Source organism: Triturus cristatus, chromosome 2_1 (assembly GCF_964204655.1).
Source record: "Triturus cristatus chromosome 2_1, aTriCri1.1, whole genome shotgun sequence".
Taxonomy (NCBI): domain Eukaryota; kingdom Metazoa; phylum Chordata; class Amphibia; order Caudata; family Salamandridae; genus Triturus; species Triturus cristatus.
This window is the reverse complement of record NC_140581.1, coordinates 476826773-476842196: the sequence shown is the minus strand read 5'-3', so window position 1 is coordinate 476842196 and position 15424 is coordinate 476826773. Positions and strand designations below refer to the sequence as shown.

At 44.4% G+C, this 15424-nt stretch overlaps 1 protein-coding gene across 3 annotated transcripts in view; it reads left to right on the top strand.

The window, feature by feature from the left end:
• Nucleotides 1-15424, top strand: part of HEXB (hexosaminidase subunit beta) — a 285155-nt gene that overhangs the window by 205202 nt on the left and 64529 nt on the right. Inside the window, exon 11 of one of the 3 annotated variants that reach the window (XM_085632321.1) lies at nucleotides 12516-12690. The exons of the other annotated variants lie outside the window; for them this stretch is intronic. Within the exon in view, the coding sequence (XP_085488447.1) occupies nucleotides 12516-12690 (175 nt within the window). The remainder of the gene's footprint in view (nucleotides 1-12515; nucleotides 12691-15424) is intronic. 3 annotated transcript variants of the gene reach the window in all.

The following is a 15424-nucleotide window of genomic DNA, read 5'->3' as shown; positions in this document are numbered from 1 at the left end:
CCAACGGATGTTCTCTCCCTTCCTCGTTTTTTAATAGACCCTTAAAACTCACCACTAAGAAAGGTTCCTCCACTGCCAACTCTATCACCGATGGAAACCATGGTTGAGTTTTCCAAAAGGGAGTAATCAAAATAATTTGACATTGCTGCCTCTTCACCTGCATCAGAACCCTCTGAATCCTAGAGAAAGGGGGAAAAGCATATCCCTGCAACCTTTTCTAATTCTGCACGAATGCGTTCACTGCTATTGCCCCTGGATCCGGTCTCCAACTCGCATACCTTTCAAACTGGTTGGTTAACCTTGACGCAAACAGATGCACTTCCAACACTCATCTCCTCTTATATTTTCTGAAACACCTCCTCCTTTAACTTCCAATCGCTGTAATCCGTCAAGCATTGTGAACTCCAATCCGCTTATACATTCTGCTCTCCCGGTAAATACTCTGCTTTCAATCCAATCTTTTGTTCTAAACAAAACTCCAGAATTTCCTTCGCTAATTCCTTGAATCTCGTTCCTCCAAGGCTGTTTATGTATGCACACCACTTATATTGTCTATCCTCAATATCGCAGATTTCCCTTGCAAAACTGTCTTGAAACTTTTGAAGGCAAACAAGCTTTCATTTCCAAACAATTTGTCTCTTTTTCTCCGATGGAGTCCAAAGGTCCCCTGTCTCTTCTCTAAAACAAAACACTTTCCAACCAGAATTGTTTGCATCGATTTCCAACACAATCTGGAGCAATCCCAAAAATTGCTCTGCCATTCCATGCCTCGGAAGTTCTTCTTCCACCAAATCAATTCCTCCCTTTGCCTTTTTTTTAAACTAATATCTCGTCTCCATACCATAAGCTCTTTGCTAAACCTGCAATCGTTAAACGTTGTAATGCCCTGTAATGTAGCGGCCCTGGGAATATTGCCTGAATTGATGAGGATAGCAAACCACTCACTTGTGCAAACTCTTAATTTCACTGTCTCTTTCCTCAATACTGATTGAACCTCCTGCTTTATCTTCTTCACCTTCTTTTCCGGCAGATATAACGGACTTGAAACTGTCTACAACAAATCCCACAAATTCCAATTTCTCAACAGGCCTCATAATTGACTTTTCCAAATTCATCCTAAACTCTCCAACAACTCTCACCATTGCCAATTACTCCTCCAACTCCACAATTGTTTGACTCATTAATATGTCTATATAAACGATCATTCTCACACCTCTTTCTTAGGAATCCAACTACAGATCTCATCACCTTTGTAAATCACCATGGGGCTTATGAAAGCCCGAATGGTAAAATCTGAAACTGAAAGAATTGGCCTCTCTAACGAAATAGCAGAAATGTTTTAGACACTTTTTTGCCATCAGGATTGTGAAATATGCATCTTTTAAATCCAATTTCACCAACCAATCCTTCTCTTGGAGTAAATGTCTTAAGAGATGAATCCCCTCCATCTTGAAATGCTGATGCGTCAAGTACTGATTTAAATTCCTCAGATTTATTATCGTTCTTCACCCTTTGTCCTTTTTTTCCCACTATGATCAAAGTACCTACAAACCCTTTCTCTTCTTCGTCCACCTTTAGAATTGTATTTTTTTCCAACACTTGTGTGGTTTGTTTAATTGGACTCGTTCTGTCTCAATCTATCAAATAACCCTCTATAGTTCTCAGAACCCAAACATCTTGTGATTGTCTTCCACTTTTCCTCCTATGCCTTTTGGGATAGAGGAAAAAAATATCCTCATACTCACCCTGGTTTTGTCCTTGACCCATAAACTGGCCCCTTCCTCTATCTGCTCGACTCCGTGGCCTTTCTTTTTGCGGAAAAAAATGAGATCCACTTGTTTGTTACTGGGTTCGATAGTTTGCACGGCTGATAGTTTGCTCTCTCCTAGCAGCCCGTCCATAACAACTATTGTTTGCAAACAATCTTTGCATTGAACTCTGTGCTTATCAAAGCTCGTGAAGGTACTTACATAATTTAACGACTTCACCATCCCTTCTCCAAACAACAAACCATGGGCTTCATCACTTGACTCCCTGTTTGCTAAATCACTCCGCTTTGAATTTATGCACATAAGCACAGTCTTTCACCTTTCTGCTAACAGTCCAGCATTTGCTTTGCCCAAAAAACAAATGGCTCTGACACCAACCACGCAATCAACTTCAATCCAAATCCATGTTCTTAACATAAGCCTCCTCCACTGCGTCAGTTTTTTTGTCAAATACCCCAAAATGTCAAGTAATATATCCTGACATTGTTTTAGGGATCTTTCTAACCCTTTTCTAGGATCCTTGCCCATCTTGAATAGATAAGTTATTGACTCTGGATCCAAATTTGGAGTCATTGAAACTTTTTCACTTGAGCATTCTGGCCGCATTATTTCTTTCTTCCTTTTCTAATGGTTTCCTTATTCTATACCTAATGTAATCCGAAAAATGGTCTAAAGGCCACCAATCTTTACCTCTTGGATGTCTAATCTCCTTTGGATTAAATAGCACCTCTCCAAAAGGATCAACAACTTTTTCAGTGTTTTTAACTCTACCACTAACTTCATTTTCTTCCTCCAAACCATCCTTCTATTGTAAATGTAGGATGTACTCCTCTATAGCTCTGTTATAATTATTGCTCTCATCCTCTGAAGAGTTTCCTTCATTCCCAGTGCTAGACTGACCTCTCTTTGTACTGCGCCGGATACCTTCTCCATGCGAAGCCGCTTTGGACTCCACTCTGCGTTGCTTTATCCTCCAAATGCTTCTTCTCTGAAAGACATTTCCCTCCTGGTCCCCTCTCACTAATCTCCTCATCTGAAACTGAAAAGTATTTTTCCTCCTCCGTAATCTTTCTTTTGCCCATAGCCTATTTAACTGTATCCTGTATCACCTCTTTAAACTCTTTAGAAATAATTCCCCTTATTATATTCTCCTGCTCCCCTCTAACGTCCATACTAGCCAGTTTTCAAGATTTTCTTCTTTTCACAAGTATTTTAATTTTACTTTGACTTATTCCGTCAAAAAAAACGATCCTTCCTTTGCTCTCACTGCTTCTCCTCATACGATTCTCCCAATGAGTATACCGTTGCTTTGGCAACATACCCGCAGAGCAATCTCCTTTTGTAAACGAGCCTGCTTGCTCAAAACGAGCTCTATATCCTTTTTTAGAAAACACCAACTGCTATCCAATCGTTGCGCGAGCTGTGGGAATTCTTCACACAACTCACATTTTCCATACGGCTTTCAGAAGACTCATTGCCTCTGCGAACTCGTTGAAATCACAAGATCCTTCGGCACGCGCTACTTGCCTCGCACCCGGTTTCCTCAAACCCAAGCAACAGGTATGCTACGCGTTTTAAATTAACGGCTCAAGCGTACACTGAAAAGCTTGTGCACCCCGATCGGCATAACGATATTTCAAAACAGTGCTGCGCTCACCAAATATTACCTAGTCCACATATACTATTGAAAATATTTATGAAATACTCTAACTACCTTGAATAATCCTATTAATTTTAAATATTGCTCTCAAGCTTCTCTAATACATAAATAACCTTGCATAAATCAAACTGTCTGTAATCAAACATACACCCATAAATTCGGTATCCACCACTTATCTTTCAAACATTAATTCTGTACATCCTCAAAATATACTCCTCCTAATAAATCTTAACCAATAACTTCTATATACTTATCTGCTCAAACAGCAAATAAAAGAGGAAGATAGAGGTCACAGACTTTTTTACGGATATGGACATTCTAGCTGGATATTGTGGAGTTTGTGTGTTCCATTGAACTTTTAAAGGTTGCTGCTCAGAAGTGGGCAAATAAAGTGATATGCATAATGCTAACCTCCTTTCTTGTATTGATCAGGAGAACGTCTTGATTTGGTCATGTGCTACTACCCTATCTCTCTTATCAGTCAAGGGGCTAACATTCTTTCTAAATTGCTTGCAGTTAGACTATCCTGGTTATTTCTCAGGCCCACCTGAATCCGAATGGCTGCAGGCCAGGATTCATGATACATTGCATTAAGTGTGCAAGTGACTGTGGTTCTTGCACTTGGATTTCCTGGTCCCAGGGTGCGGATTTTCTGGTCCTAGGGTGCTGATTCTTTTGCACTTTGAAACTGTCTTTGATTCGCTTAATTTGGGTTTTCTCTTAAGTGTTCTCTTTGTTTGAAGAGTTGACCCCACCCTTTTTAAAATAAATGTAATTGACGGCTGTAATCTGTTAGATCTCTGTGCTTCCATATACCTTTCATATTCCCTTGAACTATACTTTAGAAACACTGTTGAATTTGGAGAAGTGTGTACTTTCAGTAATTATAATGCGTTTCATTTGACTTCAGTCTTTACAAATAGGAGGGAGGGTGGTTGCGTCATTCGAAGCCTATGAAAACCATGTTTTGTTCCCTTTATGCTAGACTAATGTTGGAGTGCTGATGCAAGCTCCTGCACTGGATAAGATGTATCAGCAGTCGGATGTCTGAAATAGCTTTATGGAAGGGAACATGATTATCGCACTCCTCTAACTTTGTTGGTTTAAGATTGTTGGATCTCATAGGGATCACATGCTGGTTTGTGCTGCATAGTGCTGTATGGAAGATAGATGATCAAAAGTCCTTTGATAGGTTAGCGGGGAGTTTGATCTTCATAGATCTCAGTTTCAAAATATCTGCAATTGCAGCATGCCCTAAAGGTACACTGAGTGAAGCTGGCAGTTCTTTCTGAGTTCAGCCCGATGGAGGCTAGGATAGTGGTTTATCAATTGTGTAGGAGGGGGATTTCTCAGATTAGCCGATCCTTGGTGATAATGCCACAATCTCTTCATTACATTTTGATCCTGGTGGAAAGGCCTGGGACATCTAATTGAGGTGAAAATGTGTTTGCGTTGGACATCTTGGCCAGACTAAATCTAATTCATGTAAAAAATCTCCACAGTGTCAAATATACTTCTGAACAGTTTTGGAAGATGGGAAAGGCAGAGTCCCTGAATTGCTTCTGGTGCCATCTGATGACTGCTGATTTTTCCATATCATGTAGACTGTTGGGGAATCCAAACATTGAATGAGTGTTACATGTGCCCTCTCACAGGTTTTGGGACAGCATAAGTTGGGGGCTGCTGGGAATCCTAGATGAGTTTGGTTCATCTGGGGCAAGATCAGTGCTTAATTTGTAAAATAAGTACCAGGGCTCTGACCAGGAGGCCTGCAGCTTACACCACCCATCGCCCTTGTCATCGCTGCCAAAACAACTACTAACCATCTCTTGCATGTAAATGCAACAGTTCAGATTATTCCAGGTCCCCAAAGCTAAAGGAATGACTGGGAAGGCAGGTATTAGCAATTTTAATGTCTATTGTATTCCTAAACCGTTCTGCTCATCTCTAAATTAGATGAGCAGCGCCACCATGTGGTGGACTGTTGTAAGTATGGTTTTGACAATTAGGTGCCGGTGCCGAGCTCCGGAAACCAATTAAGTGCCGGTGCTTAGCACCGGAAATCTCTGGCTCAAATTAAGCACTGCAAAATCCCTAGTTGAGATGGGGCTTCTCCAGGCTAAGGCGGTCCTCCGTAGATTCTGATGGTCTCAAACTGCTCAAACAGTGGCAAGGGCTTAAGACCTCTGAATTATTGCTCCCTCATTGAGAAGCCAATGTACCATACCAGATGCTGTCACCTGAAATAGACAAAATGTGAAGACTATGGCAGGAAGACTTCAATAATTTACTGTTGTGATTGCACTCTACTCTTCAACTGGATGTTAGGGTATTGCAACATGATGCTAAGCATGATTTGGCAACATTTTCGCTATCCAGAAAACGTCTCATGTGCTGTGCCCTGATTTTTTTTTTTTTCTTTTTGTTTTGTGTGACATCCAAAATTAAATATTATATTTATATAAAGAGATGTCATTCCTTTGTTTATGCCTGAATTTATCCCTTAACTAATCTATGTGCCTTAATAGATATTCAACAAGCCCTTTGATTCTCTGCTTCAGCAGAACGTAATTTAGCATCGGCATCCGTGTGAGTGGTGCATGGTCTGAGGTGATAAAAATGCTTATCTGAACGTCCCCAAGATCTGGCTTCGTATGTAGCGTGACAAGATGTAATTAATGGAGTGGGAGTGTTTAGTTATTTTTTTATGTCTTGCCTACGCAGCGCACATGCGCTGCATAGGGGGGATCTCTTGGAATCGATCCGCTTTTGTCCCCAAAAACGTGCACACGTTGCATTGCTTTCAATGGCAACGCACGCACGTTTGGCGATTCCCTTGCGGTAGCGAGGTTTGGCGCCATGTGTTAGCAATTATCGCTCCTGGTGCTGCTCGCTTCCGCAAGGGAAACTTTCACTTTTGCCGCCACTTGTTTTTTTATTTTTTTTTTATTTTAGCGTGAAGCGCGCGCGCTTGTTTTGAGCCAATGCCTGCCTCACTGGTGCCCTTTACATCCTTCTTACTTTTTAGACTGTCCCACCTGCACCTCCATCACCCGCTCAACCTACATCTATCCATACATCTCAAAATATGTACTGCACCTTCAAAGTCATTTATAGCTCAATTGAACTCAACAAATCAGGGTTAAGATGGCGCATTGATACTCCATGTCATGGTTCTGCTGAAGATTTTGAGCAACACCCTACTACACCCTATTAATGCGATTTAGTCATTATAGCTCTATTTTTTGTATGTCTGCTGCCCATGGACAAAATATGCACACTGTGTAAAGCGCCCCTACGCAGTTCACTCGACTATGTGTGCGCTTTAGTAAAAGCTGAAATAAATAAATGTGTGGGACCACACTCACGAAATTCAACACCCACAGCTCCTCAATGGAATGCAAATGTATATTAAACTGCCGTATTCTAACTGTGTCTGCCTGCAGTGAAATGGTGGCGCGCTGGAGCGGAGGCCTGTGCCGTCTGACACTGGAGGCAGCCGGGTACTCGTCCAGCAGTTTACACAAGTCGACTCTCTCGCCTCACCCAGCAACACCTACGACTAACAGGATACATGACAGGCGGGACGTGTCTCTAAGAGCCAAGCCTCTTTTGCAAAAGTGCACCGGGTTTATTTCGTCCTACGTCACCAACCCATTATGGTTAGTATCTACTAAATAGATTGAGATTTCTATAGCCTTCTGAAGAGGAAAAAAGTACTCACTACAGAATACACTGAAAGTATTGGTGAAACATAGGCATTCCGTGTACATAGATCCCCCACTTCTTTATATGTCACATGCTAGTTCAACGCATTCAGTTAGTGAAGATTTATGATTCACTTTCTCACTATGGCGCATCCAAGAGATTGTTGCTAAAAGAGGGGCACACCCGAGTCGTGGTGGAGGGCTAGGCCCAAACCAGGCCTACGAAACTGCACAATGAACGGCATGTACATTACAATTTGCCATCAATACCCATGTGTAACAGATGTCCTATACGTCACTGATGGACTGTAAGTGGTTACCTTGAACGCTTGGGCCCTCATGTACAATATTTTGCGGTAGGGCAGCATCGCAAGGCTTCCTGCTGCGCTGCCCCATGGCAAAAGAAAAGGCAGGAATGCGCTGTATCTCTCAGATATGACACATTCCTGACCATTCCCCCTGTGCTAGCACACAAATGGCTGCCACGCCATGGCAGGCACCCTCGTGCCATGGTGCATTGTAGGGGTGATTGTTTTTGTGTAGGAAGGTGTTCCTTCCTACACAAAAACAATCAATGGAAGTCATTTTCTTGTTCTATGTGTGCTGTATTCAGCAGCACACATAAAAAGAGCAATCAAGCATTGTTTTAGCCAATAGTTCTCGCCTTTGGGACCTTATAAGTGTTTAGTTATCCAGCACAATATCCTTGGTGCAACAATATCAACTGTTGCATGGCTAAAAACGTATAAGGTCCCAAAGGCGAGACCTATTGGCTATGCCAATGCTTGTCTCTCCAGTAGTCGGTCTGCCCCAGATCTTACACTGTTCTCTTAAGGGCTCATTCCATTGTGCTCTGGTGCAGCCCTTTCAGTTTTTTTTTTTTTTTTTTTTTTTTTTTTTTTAAAACAATTTTTATTATTTTCTTTTAACACAGTACAGTACAGCAATTGTCGATTAGTCAATCGTTGTTCAACATATAACAAAGTCCGAAGCAGTTCAGCCCCCCACCTCCCGGCAATCCCCCCACACAGGCGCCCATCCCTAACAGTCACACCCCAAATGTTTACCATAGAGGCCTGCACCTCAGTCCGCATCAAGGGTCTCATCTTCAAGCGTTGGTGGTGGCTCGCATATATCTCCCCGATATGTGTTCCATGCCCCCCATATTTTAGACCATTTTTGGGGACAACCCCTCCCTATGTACACTGAGCGTTCGGCTATCATAGCCCTATCCATGTCGCGCCCCCATACAGACAGCAGCGGCACCTCTCCCACCCCCCCACTTCTGCGCTATGTTCCGCTTAGCTAGCACGATGCCTACTGTGGCCCAACACTGAGCCTGCCTGCCCAGGTCGTTGGGCTCCCATACATTTAGCAGGCAGCGCCTGGGTTCCGGTGCAAGCGACACACCCCCCGCCTGGGACAGCGTACGCATCACTCGCCTCCAGTATTCTTGGATTTTTGGACACTCCCAGATGGTGTGGTAGAAGGTGCCTTCCTCCCCGCAGCCGCGCAGGCAGAATGGATGGGGTGCTCTTCCTATTTTGTGGAGTGTGTACCTGGTGTAGTAGGACCTATGCAGAATCCGGAGCTGTACCAACCGAAGCCTGGAAGGTATCCCTGCCTCCCGGGGGGACGCCAGCGCCTCCCTCCAGTCCGGGTCATCAAAGTCCCCGACATCAGTGGACCACCTCTCCCGCAGGGTGCCCATAGGGTCCGGGAGATTATTTATTAGCTTACGGTACGTGAATGATGTTGCCCGCTGGGGCATATAATCTGTGAGCAGCCTATCCTCCAGTGGTGACGCTTCCGGAACTGAGGCTCCAGGCCCCAAAGCGGCGAGCAGCGCATGTTTAATTTGCATGTACCGGAACCATTCCGTGGGCGCCAGCTCGTATTGTTGTTGTAGGCGCGCGAAGGTGATCACTGCACCCTTGTGCCACATGTCACCCACTGTGGAGATCCCGATGTCATCCCATTTGTCGAAGCCCCTGCTATGCCTAAGTCTCCCGAGCCGTTTCGCATCCCACAAGGGGGTGAGCTGGGTCAAAACTCCTCTCCATCCCAGCCGGGCCTGGGCCGCGTGCCACACGGCCACTGTTTGTCGCAAGGGGCCAATGAGTTCTGGGCCGAGCCTCCCATCGTACAGGGGCGACAACATACCTCTCGTGCCCAATATGGCTCTATCCGCTTTAAATGCCGGATCCGAGTGCGGGGCATGGAGCCAATAATTGATGACCTTGAGTTGCGTCGCCCAGTAGTAAAGTTGGATGTCGGGCAGTGCTATCCCCCCGTCGTACCAGCCGCGGGTAAGTTTGGACTGTGCAATACGCGCCGGTCGGTTGTGCCACAGAAGACTAGACACCTGCGCCGCGATTGAGCGGAAGTACGCCGGGGGCACTGGATATGGTGTGTTTTCGAGCACGTATATGAAGCGAGGCAGGGACATCATCTTAAAGAGCGCCGCCCTCCCCAGTAGGGTCAGTGGCAGCGCCCCCCAGTGACGGACGTCCCGACGAAGACGGTCCAACGGGGGCTGAAGATTCTTCTGATAGAATACCACTGGGTCCGCAGTGATGTGGACACCCAAATACTTGAACGATCCCTCCGCCACCCTGAGGGGGCAATCCGCCGGTAGTTGCGGCGGAGGGCCACACAGCACGTACATGACGGATTTAGACCAATTTATCGTGTACCCCGACGCCTTGCCGAAGACCCTGCATATATTGAGTAGCGTGAGGATGGAGCGCCGTGGGGAGGCCAGGTACAATAGGACGTCATCTGCATAGAGAGAAACCCTGTCCTCCCAGCCATCTGACCATCGGAGTCCCCTTATCGAGGGTTCCCAGCGTATCCACGCCGCCAGCGGCTCCAACACAAGGGCAAACAATAAGGGCGACAGGGGGCAACCTTGGCGCGTGCCACGCGACAGGGGGAAATCGCCGGACATATGCCCGTTGGCCGCAACATGAGCCAACGGCTTAGTGTACAGGAGACGAATCCAGGCGCAGAATTTGGGCCCGAATCCCAGATGGCGAAGGACCGCGAACAGGAAGGGCCACTCGACCATGTCGAACGCCATTTGCGCGTCCAACGACAGAAGCACCGCCGGCTCGCTCACCCGACCCGTCCGGGCCAACACACCATGCAGACGTCGCAGGTTGTGGGACGTACTTCTGCCGGGCATAAAGCCAGACTGGTCCGGATGAGCCCTTTCAGTTTTTGACCTTTCATCTTATGATTCATAACCACATTAAAACTGCCTCTTAGCGTAGATCCCATGAAGCAAGTGGGCGGCTTGTCGCCCTAGAAATATTATTTGTCTTTCGTGCGAAGAACCAGCACAGTTGGAGAGTGGTCCCTCTTAACTTTACATTATCTGCCCCTTGCCTATTTTGATCCGTGTGTAAATGAAGTTGATTTGCCATTTAGGGGTCTCACGCTTTACTTACTTGAAGCAGCATCGGACAGGAGCTACTCTGTGAATTACCTGCTATGGAGCCGGTCCTGGTGCTTTTTAAGTAAGCGTGCTTCATGTAGGAGTAAGGGTTTTACTAATTCCCCTCATCCTCTTGGTTGCGTTCAGGGCCGTGTGTTAAAGATGACTCTAGCAATAATGACAATTGGGGTTTATGCTGGTGTAAGCCTATTTTCCCTCAACTTCCATGTTAGCGCTTCGATTCTACATCGATGGTGTTTAATTGGTGTAATTTTGTACTGATCTGTGTATTCAGAAAACCACTCTTCTCCCCCCCCCCCCTCCCCCAAATGCAATATAGAAAAATATCCTAATTCAGTTCCAGAGGAGTGAAGCGCACATGACAGTAGGCACTACAGTTGACGCTCCACATCCTGTGATTCTGGGCAAATCACTTCATCTCCCCGTGCCTAACAAAATGAATGTGCCCTCATGTAATGCAACAGGTGCTTTGCAAAGCGCTCTGATACCCGATTCGGGTCAAGTTCGCGCTATTTAAAACTGTTAAAAATACATGCGGATAACACAGTATTTCATTTGTTTTCCATTAGTTTGCTAAATTCCCTCACCAACCCCCTTCTAATACAGCAGTATGAGACATGGTTACCCCGCAGTCACCCCTGTATTCATCATTCACTGTCTGCTCTTCTGCCAGTGCATCCACTCACTAGCTTTGGAATAGCATTTCAAGCATGTGTGCATGCAGTGCCTGCTGCTCGTCCAGTCTTCATCTTGCAAACGTTAAGAGCTTCCTGCTGGCTTTGGTGTCATTCTGTCTTCTAAGACCATTGCGTGAGAAAGAAATGTGAGTGCCTCAAGTTTTCTCTGGTCGTCAGATTTCCACTAGTCCGTCTGTCGGTCTGTCGGTCTGTCCTGTATGGGAGATAAGTCTTTGCACTAGAACAGTACATTAAGAAAGAATATGCACGTGTATGGCTGCCTTCCTGAGCCCATCTTTGATAGTTAATGCATTAGGATCCCTTTGGATTTTGGGTCAGCTGCATCTTGCTACCACGTAACATGGCCTCGCTTGTTGTCCTTGCTTTATTTTGAGAGTGCAGCTTGGTCAGGACCCCCCTTGAGAGTTTACTACTTGTGTAAATGTCTCCCCCACGAACTCGGGCAATAATGATGTGTTGCATTTCTGTACCACTTTGCTTTTACAGGAGAATGTCCGTGCTGCATGCCTTGACCTCTTAGCCCTCCGCTCCTGTTCGTAAGAATCTTTATAGGGTAGCATCTTTGACACTCCTGAATCGATTTCTGTTTCTCAACCTGGCTCCGAGGCAGTCTAGCGTTCCTTGATTCAGTTCTCTGGGAACAAATGTGTCCTCTTCCCCCACTCACTGCTTTCCTAGGTTCTTGTGTCCTTTGTCCTGCATGTCCTGACCTGGTGTTGCACAGCCCCCGCCCTTCTCCCAAAGCAGTCCCTGAATCAGTGTTGGTGTGTTCTGAGCAGTGTGCCTTTGAAGACTTAAAGGATATACGTTTAGCTATATAGAATTACAGAAGGAGTTGGGAGGAAGGAAGAGACGGAGGACTGCTCACTGATCTGCTCTTGTTTTCATTGGATCCTACCCAAGTGCAGCTGTAAAGATAAAAGCAGAACCTTCTATGAGACTGACCAGTGTAGGACTAGGTCTGTTCACAATGTTAGGTAAACACTTTAATATTCTTAGGCCCCTTCAGTGTGCATTGTTTAAAGCTCGCTCCATTTTTGGCACTTTAGGTACTTTTTAATTATTCTCTAGGTAACCCTCCCCTTAGTGGTGACCTGTAATAGGACATGATAAAAATCAATGGTTGCTTTTTTTAAATTCTAAACTTAAAATGCTGTTGAAATAATTTTAAGTCTTAAAATGCATGCATTCATTCGAAGTTATTTGTTGTAATCTTTCCAGATTAAGCAAGACACAATAGTTGAAGTATGGAAGGGGTCACACTGTAATGAAGAACTGCACAATGTAACGGCAGCTGGTTATACAACTATCCTGGCAGCACCTTGGTACCTAGATATCATTAGCTATGGGCAGGACTGGCAGCGATACTACAAAGTAGAACCTCTGAGTTTCAATGGTTTGTTCAATTATTTATTCATATTTAATATGTAAAGTTTGATAGCAAATATTATACTAGGCCTCATTTCCACTCGTTTGCACAAATGAGAAAATGTGATGCCTGCTGGTTTACGGTCATGATATAAATTGAATTACACCTGTAATCTTTGACTTCTATTCTCGTCCGTATTGTGATGGATGTACATATGCAAAAATCGGTCTGTCAATAGAAAAGTGAATATGTTAAGACTGTTCCGAGAAATACTCATTAGAACTGTAGATAATGCTGCAAATAATGAATGCTTGACAAACATTTGATCTGCAGAACCTGTGAAAGTAATTGCATTTCTACATTTTGTACTCAAAGCAATATTACTACAACGATCCTCGGTGCAATGGTGCTTTGTAATCCTTCCTGTGTTGAGGGCAGTGATTGCCTTTGCACTTTCTGTAGGGTTATCAGAGCAGCTCCGGATAACCAAAAAAGAACCCAGTAAAGCAATTCCATCTACCTCTGTGTAGTATATAATAATTAGAGCTCCTGGTTTTATGGTATTTTTTTTTTGACATTTCAATTTAGATTTATTTAGATTTCTTTTTTGCTCATTTTATTTGTATTAGTCCACATTTTGTTTTGCAATTAGTGTGAAAAATGAAGTTGAAGTGGGTTCATTTCTACTTGTATGTAATCGACAAATATTTACTCATGATTGAATATTCAACGACTTCATCCATGCACAGTAGACTCACCTGAAATCATTTGCTTTGTTCAACAGCTTTACTGCTGCAGTTAATTAAGCTTCATTAGGAAGTCTTTTTTTCTAATTTTTAACTACCCTACATGTCAGTCTTCATAGCTGTTGGCTTGGCACACAGGATTGACGGTATTGGGAATCGGCCAGAAGGAACACCTTTTCTATATTTTTCCATATCTAAAAATAAATAGACAGGAAAATTCATTATTTTCTGACTGTATTTATCTGTAAAAATCAGTGAAAACAGAAAACCGGCCGCCTTAACAATAATTATGTAGTGGAATCGGACAGCAGATGTGTTCATAGGAGTTTTCTCTTGTATCGGCATAAGAAGCCACGCTGTCGCCCTCCGAGTAAAAGGCTCCTAATGCCAACCAGTGGAACGTTTGCGCACGAGGACTGAGGAACAGAACATTCCATTGCTTAAACCAATGCATACTATGCGTGTCACTACACACCTTCTGACCAACTGTGATCAGTTGAGACTAATTTGCCATACGAAAGCGCATGTGAGCAGACTGTATACAACTCTTTATACAGTTGACAGTGATGCAAAATGAGTGGTAGATGGTCCTCGACTCAGGGCTTCTTAAATAAACTGATAACCCAATTGTATCCGGGGCACTATTCATTGCCTGTCCAAATAAGCATTGACTTTGCATTGTATTGATTTCAGGGTATGACTGTAGTACACCCCTTAAACAAAGGGTGGCACCATTGTTCCACAAACGTCACAATTTGAATTACAAATAACTGTATCCACGTTAACGCCATAGAATGGTAGTCTAACTAACCAACAGCAATATACTGTGGCCCTGTATTGATCTCGTTAGCGCTCACAACAGACCGCTATGGCTGTTTGCAGCTGGACAACAAGCATTTGCAATGCAATAAGTCTCGCATTTGTGAGTTCGATATCGGCGCTGTGAACGTGAATGTCATTTACCTACGTGTTTTGGTCTGGAGTGTAGTGGATGTATGAATAGAGACGCAGCAAGCCCGCGAAGTCCACCAGCATCCAAAGACCGGGCAACCCCGACCGTTACAACCGATCTTTACTGAACACAAATGTTTACACATCACCAACCACGGTACTTATCAAGTACTTTCATTTATGAGGCTGTTGGAAGGGCAATGTATTATGTTCTCTCATAACTATTGCAGCAGGCCCTTCGATCCATGTTAAAGTTAATCAAACCAGAGGATTACAAACCCAAATAAATAGGTTTCTGGCACAAATGAAGCCTTGAATGAAAGTGTGCGCCGGAGAACGGAGAGCGCGTGTTGATGCGGAGATGTTCAGATGAAGAGACTTTGGCAAGCTGTCAAGGGAGAGTGCGGAATGAGTCGGAATCCATTGAACAGTGCAGAGTTATGATGACTGTGGCCGCAGGAGAGGACGCCTCGCACGTCATTTAGGAAGAGTGTGCCGTTTGCGCTAAACGTACCTCCCACTTCCTAAATCCCATTTCTCCTCCTTCATGAATGAAAAACAAATGCGCTCACAGCACCAAAATCGCACAGGTTAACACCCCAGGTTAGATACTGCGTCAAGCGCAGCCCGGTGTGAAAACAAAGAATTTGATAAACTGAGAAGTATGTCACATAATAGGGCCGCAAACCAATCTGAGCCCGTGCTGCTGTTAACATTAAACCCAGGTGTGCGCACGCGGACAGCCACAGCAACTCAGAGACGCGAACTCACAGCAGCATCCTGGGCACGCAGCAAACCGGACACAACAGTACTGCCCTCTCATGTTTGACTTGGAGCATTTGTAAAGATAACATTCACTTATCAATCGTCTGTAAGATGTGAAGTGCAATGTTGTAAATGAGCAGGGGTTTTTGGGGCTGGCAAACACATATGAGGAGGGTAGGAAACAAAGAATGTGCAGCGGAAGTAGGCCAAACAAAAAACACAAGGAGATGATGGACGGAGCGCTGAAACATTGTAACCAATATCTATAGATTTACACCCATCACAATCCTGCGCTTACG